Source organism: Xyrauchen texanus, chromosome 26 (genome assembly GCF_025860055.1).
Source record: "Xyrauchen texanus isolate HMW12.3.18 chromosome 26, RBS_HiC_50CHRs, whole genome shotgun sequence".
NCBI lineage: Eukaryota > Metazoa > Chordata > Actinopteri > Cypriniformes > Catostomidae > Xyrauchen > Xyrauchen texanus.
The window spans coordinates 35,490,582-35,504,621 of NC_068301.1; the positions used below are offsets into that span (position 1 = coordinate 35,490,582).

At 36.1% G+C, this 14,040-nt stretch overlaps 1 protein-coding gene across 1 annotated transcript in view; it reads left to right on the forward strand.

Annotated features, from left to right (window-relative positions):
• Positions 1-4,424: 4,424 nt before the first annotated feature.
• LOC127619965 (nuclear migration protein nudC-like) overlaps positions 4,425-14,040 on the forward strand; it is a 48,404-nt gene continuing 38,788 nt past the window's right edge. The window contains exons 1-5 of the mRNA XM_052093009.1: positions 4,425-4,602; positions 5,097-5,174; positions 6,930-7,142; positions 8,005-8,085; positions 8,194-8,307. Of these exons, the coding sequence (XP_051948969.1) occupies positions 4,528-4,602; positions 5,097-5,174; positions 6,930-7,142; positions 8,005-8,085; positions 8,194-8,307 (561 nt within the window). The 5' untranslated portion in view covers positions 4,425-4,527. The remainder of the gene's footprint in view (positions 4,603-5,096; positions 5,175-6,929; positions 7,143-8,004; positions 8,086-8,193; positions 8,308-14,040) is intronic.

Sequence of the window (14,040 nt, forward strand, 5' to 3'; positions counted from 1 at the left end):
AAAAACATGGGTATGCACAGTAAGTTGTCTGCAGAGTTACTTTCAATTCCAGCTCTTTCCTTCAGAGCAAATTGCACAGCTCTGTCATTTTTTCCTCATTAAAAAGTTTAATTCTTTAAGAAATTAATTGTAATTTTGTAATATATATATGAAACCATGATTACTCACATTAAAATGAAGACTCCAGTCATATAGTAAACTTATAAAAGCTGTTTTATTCTACATAGAAAGGGTCCACATATGGGGGCGGCCATGTTAGTATCACATGATCAGCAGAACACTACTCGCTAATCTCAGTTACCATCCTGTTATTTGATACTTTCACTCATTGATTAAAGTAATCATGACTGACTGTGAATAATACATCTCTACAATGACATCTGAAACTGAAAACTCTTGATTTTAAATTATGCTGAATCCAAGCCACTAGGTGTCAGTGTAAGTCCAAGATGACACAAAGACAAACGTTGCTGAGTGCACCTTTAATCGTATTATTTGATCTGATTTTATAGTGATTTTAACATTTTAGAACAGACACTATAAAGTTACTATAGTTCATTTGTCATGTTTGTTTTCCCCATTTATGTCAAAATAAACAGACATAACATGTCTCCCTTGACGGAAATATTAAAAGCTGAAACATTCCACAATGTTTTTTTAAAAAGGAAATTTCAATAAAGCAACCGCATAAGCAGTTGTGTCACCAATGTTTGAAATTATTTAAAAACTGAAATGTCTTTAAGCTTCCTTTTAACTGGATAAAGCATTATATACTATGTTAAATTACATAGCAATGAAGTATATCATAAAATATACAAGCATCATTTTTCAGTTAGCCACTCCATTTGAAGAATTTCATGATAATCTGCTAATGTCTGCTAGTTAACTTTGTCAACTATTGGGAGTAGCATATTGCCTCAAAGACAACAAACGTTTTGTGACTAAAGTCACAAAACTCTAACTTTGATTTAATGGCGTCTTTAATTAAGTGCCTTATATTATAAAACAACAGGAACCATGTTAAGATCTGATACAGATATGGGAGTGAACCAAAGTTTCTGGACTTAACCTAGGTTTTCACAATCATGGTCAATTCTCTTGCCATTGTGCCACTAAAACTGCTGCTTAAACTAAAAAATATATATTTTTAAACACATAGTTAGCATAGCTCTTGGCAAATCGAAGAAGATCTGTGATACGAACATGAAGTGTGTTTTTTTTTCATCGACATGTTGTGGAAGAGAACAACCAATAGGGGGAGACAGATTATAGTGGACATATACTGTATGACAAAAGTCTACAAATACAAGAAAAATGATTTTTAGTTTTGTATGATAAGAGGCCAAACAAGACCTAGAAATTTAATTTTACTTTTATTATAAAATTCTTTAAAAAAACATCATTATTTTTTATTTTTTTTAATAAAAAGTCTTAACAGAAAAAACAAACAAATGCTTACTAAAGAATATTCAAACACAAGTGTGACTCCCTTTACTCTTACAGTGTGGTAATAATGGGGTAAAATGGTTTGAAGATTTACATTTCTGCTTTCTACTGGTTGTAAATAAATATTCAATTCCAAAACATTATACTGAACCTTTCATGATCACTTAAGATTTCCAATATTTCCAATAAAATATATTTGTATGGATTTATTTATTAAATGCATTTACATGTATAATAAAAAATACAAATAATAGAAGGGAAAGAACTTTTCATCATATTAATAATTTTTCTGTCTCCATTTATGTTACCCCTTCTCTGATGGTTTTGAAGGGGCTGACTGCACACCACTGTTTATAGCACAAATGGTGTGGGACGAGTTACATGCTAAATTTGAATATTTAGGGTTTGTTCAGATACCAAAAAGTATTACCAGATATCGTTTGAGGTGGATGGAAAAAGAATCCCAGTGCTGGCAGAGCAGCCTATAAGAAGTTTAGACAGAGAATACACTGCAGACCTTTCAAACAAACAAATGACATAGTTGGTCCTGGAGCGGCTGAAAGAGGTCCTGGAAAGACAGGTCACTGCAATCTCCCTGGCAAATTCAAGGTCTGGTGTTATCAATTTACACTTTACCATCACCTAATGTGGCCGCTAAAAATGTGTGAGATCACTTCAGTGGCAGTGGCAAAGATGGATAGCAAGGCCAACGGTTACATCAGCAAGTGGCTGGGCTTGAGGCATTGTCTTTCAGATGTAGTAGTGTTTGAAAGAAATGCCTTAAAGCTGCCACTAAAATACATTACCCTAAGCTACAAGCAGGAAAAGATTAATCTGGTCTTAGAGCTACAGAAATCAACAGACCAATTGGTAAATGCTGGTCAAGCCCAAGTCCGATCAGGCAGCACTTGGAAGGCGGAGGAGCCTGTAAGTCAGGTGGTTTCACGGCTGAAGCATCAAGAGATAGTTTAGAAGAACCCAGTCAGGAAGATCAGGCCTTGGATGGGAGCTGGCTCACAAACTGTGGTCAGCTGCCTCCATAAAGCAGAGGAAACTGATGGTAGTTATCTGGGGTGTAATGATTCATCCATCTGCATCAATACATCGATCTAATCACCAACGATACGATGCCATCATTTCAACGTGTAAACATAGATGTCTAATTTTTTAAGAGGCATTTTTATTTTGGCATTCTCATGCCAGCCACATCCGTACGCATTTCCGTCAGCGGATGCATCAACCTTATGATATTCATCTAGTTTTATAAGTGCTAAATATGGTTCTCACGTCAGACACATACAGTATGTGTGCACAGTGATTGAAGCCTGAAGATGGACTCTGCTCTATCCGTGCACGTGCATCAGCAGGACTGCAAGATACAGGATTGCAGGATAGCACGGATGCGATTAAATTGGGCTTCCCTTGATATTGAGGTGCATTTGAATTCCACATGAACATTTTCTATTTTTTCATTATTTGTATAGCGCTTTTCACAACACACATTATTTCAAAGTAGCTTTACAGAAAGTATGCTTTAACAGAAAAAGAAGCTGTAATATAGTAATGTCTTAAGAGTCATAATAATTTCATAATAATAAACATGTTTGTAATGGTGCCTTAAATAATTAAATGAATAAATAAGTAAATAATATTTTATTTAGACCCCCAGTGAGCAAGCTAAAGGCGACTGTGGCAAGGAACACAAAACTCTATGAAATGTTGGTTAATGGAGAAAAATAACCTTGTGGGAAACCAGGCTCTCTGTGGGGGTCAGTTCCCCACTGGCTAAAAAGCATGAATATAATGCCAATATTAGTTTTTTATGTGTAGAACAAGTCATGGTTTAAAATGAGTAAACTAAGTAAGTGTTAGGGGCTAGTGTTTAAACAAAAAGATTTTGTATGAACTGTAAAATTATTTATTGAAGTAGTTTACGACAAACGCATTGACCTTTGTTATTTGGCTGATGAAGGCTTAAGTTGGTAATTAATTTATTATCTATGTATTTAATTTTAAGAGTGTAGTTCATCCCTTGACCAAGGTGATGCTTTATAGACCATCAGCTTGACAAAGACGTGGAGTTTAACCAGTGGCGGGCCGTGCATTTTAAGTCTAGGACTTCAGTGTGATTCATGCCATTAAGAAAACACAGTTTCACAATGAATAAGACACCTTATGCTTTTGGGCATTATACATTATGTTGCATCTCACTAGTAATACCAATCACCACTTTTGTGAAAGGAACATCTCCTGAACAGACATTCAAAAATCATGATTTTTCATATGAATCTACCAAGGAGATCTATAATACCTGGAAAAATCGATCAAATAATATTTGCGATTTAAATGTTTCTTGCAATAAATTTTGTTTCGTCAGGGTACACGGTTATGCTGCGTTTCATTCAAGTTGGATGTGGGATATTCCTATTTGATATCTCCGTCCATGAATGCATTCCATTCCCCGATATTCGGAAGATGATGTTTAAGGAAACAAACAGTGGAGCTGTAATGGACCTGGATGGTGTCTGTAGGTTGTGGACCTGACCATGGAGCTGTGGCAGGTGTGTACCATAACTTAAATGAATAATTATATAATGAATAATTATTATGATTGTGGTTGTGGTTTTTGTTAATAATAAACATAATATTTAAAATTCAAATCAAATTATTAAGGCTTTTTGTAGGTTATTTTATTTTATATTATATAATTATTATACAGTTTATTACATGTAACCATACATTTTATACTGTATATAGATTTCTAACATCATATATAATTTATAAGACGGGGAAAAAAAAAATAATAATAATTATCATGTCAATGTCAATGGTCTCTAGAAAGTTCTGCGCTCCTCTGTCCCCCCATCTGTACACGGTAAGAACCGCCTCTTGAATCAGTCAGCTGATTGGGTCGCACATTTGTCATTCAAATCCTTCTGATCTGATTGGTCGTAAGGATGAAGTGGGCTGCTCCTGTATCTAGGAAATGGTCAGGGCAACTCACCGGTGATAGTTTGACGTTAAGCATCACATTTCATTTCAAGTTTCCTATCTTAGTTTGGTCGATAATAACTAGTGAATATGGGTGATGATGAGGAGAAATTTGATGGGATGTTGCTCGCAATGGCGCAGCAGCATGAAGGTGGAGTGCAGGAGGTAAACATGACTGCACATGCTAGCAGTCGTGCTAACTCACGCATGTTAGCTCAGTTCAGTGGAAAACAGCCTTTATATTTACACTTATTACAGGATGATTTGGTCTTTATTCGTATTTGGTTTGATAGGATAATCCATCAATATATTATTATTATTATTTTACTGTTATTATGTTATACGCGAAATATGCAAGTTCTAGAATGTTCCAATATGAGAGAGAGAGAGAGACTTCAAACCTACCAGACCTGTCATGCTCAATAATGCTTACTAGGTAGAAAGCTTAGTAGGATTTGACTCACAGCCCATGTTTATTTATGAGGACTATGTGTATTTGTTAATTTGCTATAAGTCTGTTCATTAAGAGTTTATAAAATTGGCCATCCAGACCAATTAACCTGAATTGTGTTGTGCACAATAACAGTGCAACTTCTGTGATCTGTTGTGATTATGTCACTGTTGGCATCCTCTCACGCTGGTCTCATTTCTTTATTCAGTTGGTGAACACATTCTTCAGTTTTCTCCGCAGAAAAACGGATTTCTTCACAGGAGGAGAGCCAGGAGCTCCAGAAAAGGTGCAGTGAGTACAGGTTATGCATAAAGCTGCCAGATGTACTTGTATGCAGGAAGGTTATTTTAAAATGTATTCCGTTACAAATAATGATTACTCAGTGAAAATGTAATCAGTAACTTAATCCAGTTACCTCAAAAATAATGTAATCAGATTACTTCACGTTACATTTTGATTGCCTCAAGATCGCATATGTGAATAAAGTCAAGAGAAACGCAATATCCCCACGAAGACTGTTAATCATGCTTTCTGAATGCAAACAAATCGCGTTTGAGTATTGCAGCTATTATTATATATAAGGGAAAAAACATGAAAAGCAGGGACAGTGCCTCCTTATTAGAAAAACAACTCAGCATTTTTAACCAAATCAGGTGAGTCCTCATTCTCATTAAGCAAATAGATGCACTGAATTATGTCTTGGTTAACATTAAACACAATCTGACAGGATATACCATACCTCTGATTCAAAAACACTACCAAGTTAAATTCTGCCATGTATTGCAGTTATCAATAGACTGATCATTAACTTCCGACTGCAATAGATAGATCTCAGGAGATCAACTTCATCATCATTATTATTATTATTAATGCCTCCAGTGTCTGTCCTCTGCTTGCTCACGATCCACAGTCCAACATCACCAGCTAACGTTTATGGGTGATTCTAAGTTTATGTTTAAGGAGGATTTGAATGACTAATAATAAATAAATAAATACAATCTTGTTTTAAAGAATAGATAGAAATAGATGTAAACATTTTTAGTGTCCTGATTTACTTAATCCTACTTTCTATGAGTTTTAAAATGTTACATTTGTCAGGGGGTCTGGGTAGCTCAGAAAGTAAAGATGCTGATTACCACCCCCACCCAGATTGAGGCGAGTCAGTACACCACTACGAGGACATGATGCGCATTGTGAATTGGGCATACCAAATTGGGCTCCATCACCCATACTTTTGAACTGTTCTAAACAACACATTTATAGTAAGTATCAAAATCAGATAAATTGTCCATTGCAATTTTCTCCTAAGAAATTAGTAACATTTCCAGTCCATTTGATATTTATGTGTACAATCTGGATTTTTTTCAACAAAGAAAGAAAAAATTGTCCCAATTACAGTTGTCATTACAACATAAACGCATTTCTGAGAACAATTTTAGAATTTCGACTGAAGTTAAGATGGATATTTAAAGTCACACTAAAGTTTCGACTGTAGGCATCCCGTATACCGGAATACTGGCGGTTCGCCAGGGGGAGTTGTCATTTCTCTGCTTCTAATCCTGCTCCCGACCAAAAACAATCGACAGACTTTCTGATGGCGAAATAAGGGAACACTTCTGACAAATTTTAGCTATCCTAGATAACGTGATTTTCATGTGGGTCTTACCTTTAAATGCTTCTTTAAATTATATGTTGGGTCCTTGGAAAATCACTTTAATCACCTTAAAAGTGTAATTAAAATAATCCTTGTGACCTCTGCGCTATGTTCCACATTTTCAGAAGCTGTACAATAACTTTGCAGGCTGAACTATTTGACTTATTCTGTTGGCCAATAACTGAGTTTTTTACTTGCCCTGACACATTTTTCAATGGCCACAAAGATGATAACATATCATATTGTTTATGAAATGCTAAATGTTTTTAGCAACCATAGCAACAATAAAGGCGATATTCACTGAAAGTATTTGGAACCATGGAGGCAGATATTCAATTTTGTACAGAAACTTCATAAAAATGACTCTTTTTTTGCTGTTTTCTTCAGCTGGTTAAAGAAGCGCTCGCTCATCACAATCAGCTCGCCCTCAAAGTCCACAAGGAGAAACAGTTCAGACAGGAGAAGGAGAAGAAAGAGAAGGCAGAGAGAGCTGCCAAACTAAAGAAGGAGGAGAATAAAAGGAAACCGGAAGCAGAGGAGCCCAGAATCAAAGAACTCACAGATGAAGAGGCTGAGAGACTGCAATCACAGTTAAATCAAGTGAGACCATAATTAAAGTGACCAATTAGTGACCGTTCAAAATAACAAAGAGCAAATTACAAAAGAAGTTGTAGTACTTTTCCATTTTTAAGGAATTTAGATCACTGCATTTATAATATATATATATATATACACACACAGTACTGTGCAAATGTTTTAGGCACTTGTGAAGAATGTTGCATAGTGAGGATGTCTTCAAAAATAATGACTTAAATAGTTTTCATTTATCACTTAATGTCATACAAAGTCATGTAAACATAAAAAAGATAAATCAATATTTGGTGTAAACACTTGAATTGCCTTTAAAACAGCACCAATTCTCCTACTTACACCTGGACACAGTTTTTCTTGGTTGTTGGCAGATTGGATGTTCAAGCTTCTTGGAGAATTCACCACAGTTCTTCTATTTAGTCTGTCTCAATTGCTTCTGTTTCTCCATGTAATCTCAGACTGACATGATGTTCAGTGGGGGTCTCTGTGGGGAACATGACATCTGTTGCAGGGCTCCCTGTTCTTCTATTCTAATCTTTTCTATTTGCAAAAGTAATGTCTGTGAGTCTAACATTTATATTTCATATTGACACACTAAAGCTGAAGATATAAATAACCATCTTAAGACAAAGGTTTTTGTGAAGCGTCTTATGTGCCTAAAACTTTTGCACAATACTGTGTATATATGTATGTGTATGTGTATATATAACTATTGTGATTTATACCGTTACATTGATAAATTGCACATTTCCCTACCCTTTGTTTTACCTTCTTTATAATCAAATATGTACATATTAAACCACAGTTGGTTGTCTAATCTGTAGAAAAACAGCATAGATATATAATAACATGTATTCTTTTTCTCTAACAGACAAAACAAGTGGGAAAGAAGGATTCAGAAGTAGCTGAGAAAAAAGATGTAGAAGCTTCTGAGAAAGCAGATAAAAAGGGGGTAAGTGAGTTTTTTTCAGTATTAAATGTACTAGTTTGACTGAAATGATTGTGTGTATCTGAGCGGCTCTAGATAACTAATGGTTGCTCGCTGATGTGTTCATCCCAGTCTGACTCAGAGGGAGAGGAGGATGAAAAGGACAAAGACAAAATTAAGCCCAATACTGGAAACGGCGCAGACCTGGAAAAATACAGGTGGACCCAGACCCTGTCTGAAATAGATGTGAGTGTTGTTTTCACTCCCTGAATGAGTCATTCAGATTGCACATAGGATTGTGTATCCATTATCAATAATTGTACATGGACAAAAGGTGAAGGAGTTCTCTTTTAAATTATTATTCTCTTTTAAAAAAAAGTGTATATAACATAATTAATAAATATCACACTTTAAAAACACAACAAGAACACAACAAAGCAATGCATCCCTATATACCCCTTCTCACAGAGCCTGAAATTTGAGCAGATAATATTATTTTTAGGGATTGCACTGAAAATGTTTGGCCGAAAATTGCTAAATGGCTGGTTTCAGTTTTCGGCTGAAAGAGAAGAAAAAAAAGGCTGAAAATTTGGCTGAAAATTTGAAAAGAAACTGTTACTTTAAAATCCGGTTATTATTGGTTATTAGCGCTTTAGTAAAGAGCGTTTTCCAGTGCTCTGAAAATGTATGTTAGCCGCAACTGTCAAGCTCCAATATGACATTAAAAGAAGAAAAAAGGCACCATTAAAATAGTCCAAATGACTCGTACATTACATTTAAAGACTCTTAACCTCCTGACACTCCTGCGTGACCTCTGTGTGCATTTCCCCTTTCATTTTTTTTTGATTTGTAACTAGTAGTACCTAATAAACTAAAACATATTCTAGAGCAAATAGTTTTCCTAAATGTGAAATTTTACATAATACCAAGCTATAGAAAATTTAAAAGCATAAAAAAAGAAAAATAATTAAAATAGTTTATGTCCAGGAGTGTTGGTTATGTGGTTCTCAACCTTGTTCCTGGAGCCCCCCCATAACTACTTTTTTGACACAACCAATTCAGGTATTGGAGTTTCCACTAAAGAGCTGATGAGTAGAATCAGATGTTTAATTAGGGAGAAATCCTAAATGTGTTGTGCTGGGGGGGGCCTCCAGGAACAGGGTTGAGAACCAGTTTTATAGACATTACAGCTGATTTTCTAGAATGATTAAAACATAATTCTGACCATAAATAATGACCAGCATAATCAAATCACTGTCAGTCATGTTAAAATACAATTTTGAATTGTAAAATCCTGAATCTATGTACTGATTATCATTGTCCCGTGTCTACCAAACATGTTGAGAGGTCCAAACCTCATCTGCAGCCTGAAACTGAACTTTTGGTCAGATTTTAGGATTGCTCCCTATTTAATGAATGACTTAACCTCCAGTGTGCTGTCTGTCTACACTGTTCTCAGAATAGTTTGAAATGCGCCTTATTTTCATCCTAAATCCATATAAAGCCTCTGAAAGCAACATTTTTCAGAAAATGCACAGTACATAAACCCTTTTTCAGGACACTGTATTTAAAAGCTAATTTAGTAAAAATCCAAATAACTTTACAGATCTTTATTTTAAAGGGTTTAAACAATGTTTTCCATTCTTGTTCAATGAACCACAAACAATTACTGAACATCCACCTGTGGAACGGTCGTTAAGACAGATTAAAGTCACAGTTATAAAAACTTAGGACACTAAAGAGACCTTTCTACTGACTCTGAAAAACACCAAAAGCAAGATGCCCAGAGTCCCTGCTCATCTGTATGAACGTGCCTTAGGCATGCTGCATTGAGGCATGAGGACTGCAGATGTGGCCAGGGCAATAAATTACAATGTCCATACTGTGAGACGCCTAAGACAGCACTACAGGGCACAAACCCACAAATATTTACACATGTTAAGTGTGCTGAAAATAAAAGCAGTTGAAAGTGAGAGGATGTTTCTTTTTTGCTGAGTTTATATAGGAATGCATTTACTAATGTTAATGAATAGCACCTTATTGTACAGTGTTGACAAACAAATGTATAACAAATATTAGATTAAAATAATGCGGAATGACCCACAGATTTGTTACTGTAAAAAGTTATTCAAAATAACAAACATGTTTTTGGAACATCTGTCAGAAAACCACTCCACATTTTTGATCAGCGCGCCGAAGCGCAAAAAATGTATGAAATATTTAAAGCAGCATATCAAACGTAACTAGAGATGCTGCTCTTTATAGCCAAACAGGTTTGAGTGAAAAAATACAAAGATATGTCTTACCAGAGGCACTTTTGTTGAAGCTGCACCCATTGAAGCAGTTTGCGGAAATTGACGCTATGGTGTTTGGTCACGTGACTCCATGCATCAGAAACGTAATCCTTAAATGACTCCTTTACAGAAAATTATGTTGTTACAGAAAATGATGCTGGAATGTCTTAAAGTCCTTATTGAGCAGTTTATAAGTTAGCAATTTACTGTGGCAAGGAACACAAAACTCCATTAAATGTTAACGTAGAAAAAAAAACCCTGGGAGAAACCAGGCTCAGCTGAGGGAGCCAGTTCCCCTCTGGCTAAACAGCATGAATAAAATGCCAATATTAGTTTTAATACAAGTCAATTGAGTAAACTGAGTAGATGTTGATGGCCAATGATTAAAACTAAAGGATATTGATTGAACTATATGATTAATGATTAAGTGTCTAGAAGTCTCCCCCAAATTGACTGTGGAAGTGCATGTAGATGCAGTGTCCTTTTTATTTGGCTGATTGAAGCTTTAGTTGGCAAGATACAAGATACATAAAAATCAATAGTAGTCATCGTTTAGTGACACATAGCCATGGGAGTGGGACATCGTGCTGGACCGGAGCTAGATTTGGCAGGCTCTGGATTAGAACGGGAAAATAATAGAATAATATTAGGATTGATGCCATTCACTTTAATGTAGAGTTAAAGAATGTGAGAAGTGTTTCTGGGTCCGGCAGACCTGACTAATGCAGCATAACAATGGGTTGGTGGGTAAATTAGTTGTATGCCTGGCTGAAGAGATGAGTATTTAGTCTATATTTAAACTAATAGAATGTGTCTGAGTCCCAAACAATATTAGGAAAGCCACTCCATAGTTAATGAGCCAAAAATGAAAGGATCTACCTCCTTTTGTAGATTTTGATATTATAGGTACTAGTGTTGTCACGGTTTCAGTAGTCGGTACCAATACCAGTGAAATTTCACGGTACTTGATGCCATTTTCAGTACCAAAGCAAAACACAAAAAAAGGTTACTAAACAACACTCTTTTATTAACAAAGTCTACAATACATTAGCAGCAGAACTAAGAACAGAAATATGCCATTGAGCAACACTTTAATTTAAATATATTATTTTTTAATTATAACAAAACTGAACAATGTATGCTTAAAGTATTTTTGAACACTTATATAAGATTTGCTTCAACTTTTGCAACTTTTAATTTAAGTTTTTACCAAGTACTAAAAAAAAAAACAAAAACAAAAAAAAAAATAGAATTAATAAAAAAACATTTACAAACTAATGTGCAAAGTGCTCTCTTATTAATAAAGCTGCATATTGCCAATTTTCTTCATGATAAGAAATGCATAGTGACATACACTCACCTAAAGGATTATTAGGAACACCATACTAATACTGTGTTTGACCCCCTTTCGCCTTCAGAACTGCCTTAATTCTACATGGCATTGATTAAACAAGGTGCTGAAAGCATTCTTTAGAAATGTTGGCTCATATTGATAGGATAGCATCTTGCAGTTGATGGAGATTTGTGGGATGCACATCCAGGGCACGAAGCTCCCGTTCCACCACATCCCAAAAATGCTCTATTGGGTTGAGATCTGGTGACTGTGGGGGCCATTTTAGTACAGTGAACTCATTGTCATGTTCAAGAAACCAATTTGAAATGATTCAAGCTTTGTGACATGGTGCATTATCCTGCTGGAAGTAGCCATCAGAGGATGGGTACATGGTGGCCATAAAGGGATGGACATGGTCAGAAACAATGCTCAGGTAGGCCGTGGCATTTAAACGATGCCCAATTGGCACTAAGGGGCCTAAAGTGTGCCAAGAAAACATCCCCACACCATTACACCACCACCACCAGCCTGCACAGTGGTAACAAGGCATGATGGATCCATGTTCTCATTCTGTTTACGCCAAATTCTGACTCTATCATCTGAATGTCTCAACAGAAATCGAGACTCATCAGACCAGGCAACATTTTTCCAGTCTTCAACTGTCCAATTTTGGTGAGCTCTTGCAAATTGTAGCCTCTTTTTCCTATTTGTAGTGGAGATGAGTGGTACCCGGTGGGGTCTTCTGCTGTTGTAGCCCATCCGCCTCAAGGTTGTGCGTGTTGTGGCTTCACAAATGCTTTGCTGCATACCTCGGTTGTAACGAGTGGTTATATCAGCTTGAATCAGTCGGCCCATTCTCCTCTGACCTCTAGCATCAACAAGGCATTTTCGCCCACAGGACTGCCGCATACTGGATGTTTTTCCCTTTTCACACCATTCTTTGTAAACCCTAGAAATGGTTGTGCGTGAAAATCCCAGTAACTGAGCAGATTGTGAAATACTCAGACCGGCCCGTCTGGCACCAACAACCATGCCACGCTCAAAATTGCTTAAATCACCTTTTTTTCCCATTCTGACATTCAGTTTGGAGTTCAGGAGATTGTCTTGACCAGGACCACACCCCTAAATGCATTGAAGCAACTGCCATGTGATTGGTTGATTAGATAATTGCATTAATGAGAAATTGAACAGGTGTTCCTAATAATCCTTTAGGTGAGTGTATATATATAGATATTATGATTAAGTCGCGAGCAACCGCATTCTAATCTAAGAGAAATGCCAGTTTCTGAGTTTATAGTTATTAACATGACCTGCTTCTGTTTTATTTGAACTTTTAATAAAGCAATTTTACTGCATTTAAGATGTTACGCAGGGATGTTTCCTTTAAAGAGCTCCGCCTCCGCTTATTCCACAACGGTACATGCTTCTGAATGTACTTTTTTTTTAATCATTCCCTAATGCTCTTAGATCTACATAAAATAAACTGTGAAATTTTAGAGTGCATCTGGACTGATATGTGTAATTCTAACTCCATCAGGCGTTAATTTATGCTCTCACGCGATATCGTTACAGTTTAATGTGATTTCATGTTACGTTAAATTAGATCAAACGACTATTCATCAACGAACATTTTTCTCATCAATTTTGTATTTTCGACGATGTCGATAATGTCGACTAAACGTTTCAGCCCTAATGCAAATGATAATATGCTTTTAAACTCACCTGCTTTATTTGCTTGAATAAATCTGGGTGTCTGTCCTTATTAAGTTTGATGTGTTCCCTCCTATCGTCAGAAAATTGCGAAAGCAGCGTTTACAAATAGGTTTTTGCTGATCTGTGATGTTTCCCATTTCATCAGCCTCAAATTACCTGGCTTTTTCCACTTTTCATTTCGACACGATTCAGTTGAGGCTCCGCAGCAGCTTTGCTTGTCGTCATCTTTTGCTTGTTGTGAGCGTTCGAAAGTTCCCGCCTCTGCATGGGTACCGGGTAGACCCGGTACCTTCAGAAATTCTGGTATCGTAAATAATTATTTGTTTGAGTACCGACTTCCGGGGTACCGGTATTTTTGAGAACACTAATAGGTACTATCAATGGGAGGGGTTTTGCCATTGTAGTGAACATGATGGATTATAGTGCGATAGCAAGTCGCTTAAGTACTAGCAGCTAGACCATTCAATGTTTTGTAAGTAATTCGCAGAATTTTTTAACTGGTAAACAATGTAATGATGATAAAATTGGGCTGATATGATCATATGTATTGGTTCTAGTCACACTCTAGCTGCATTTTGAACCAATTAAAGTTAATTTATTGAACCTGCAGGACATCCACCTAGTAGTGCATTACAGTAA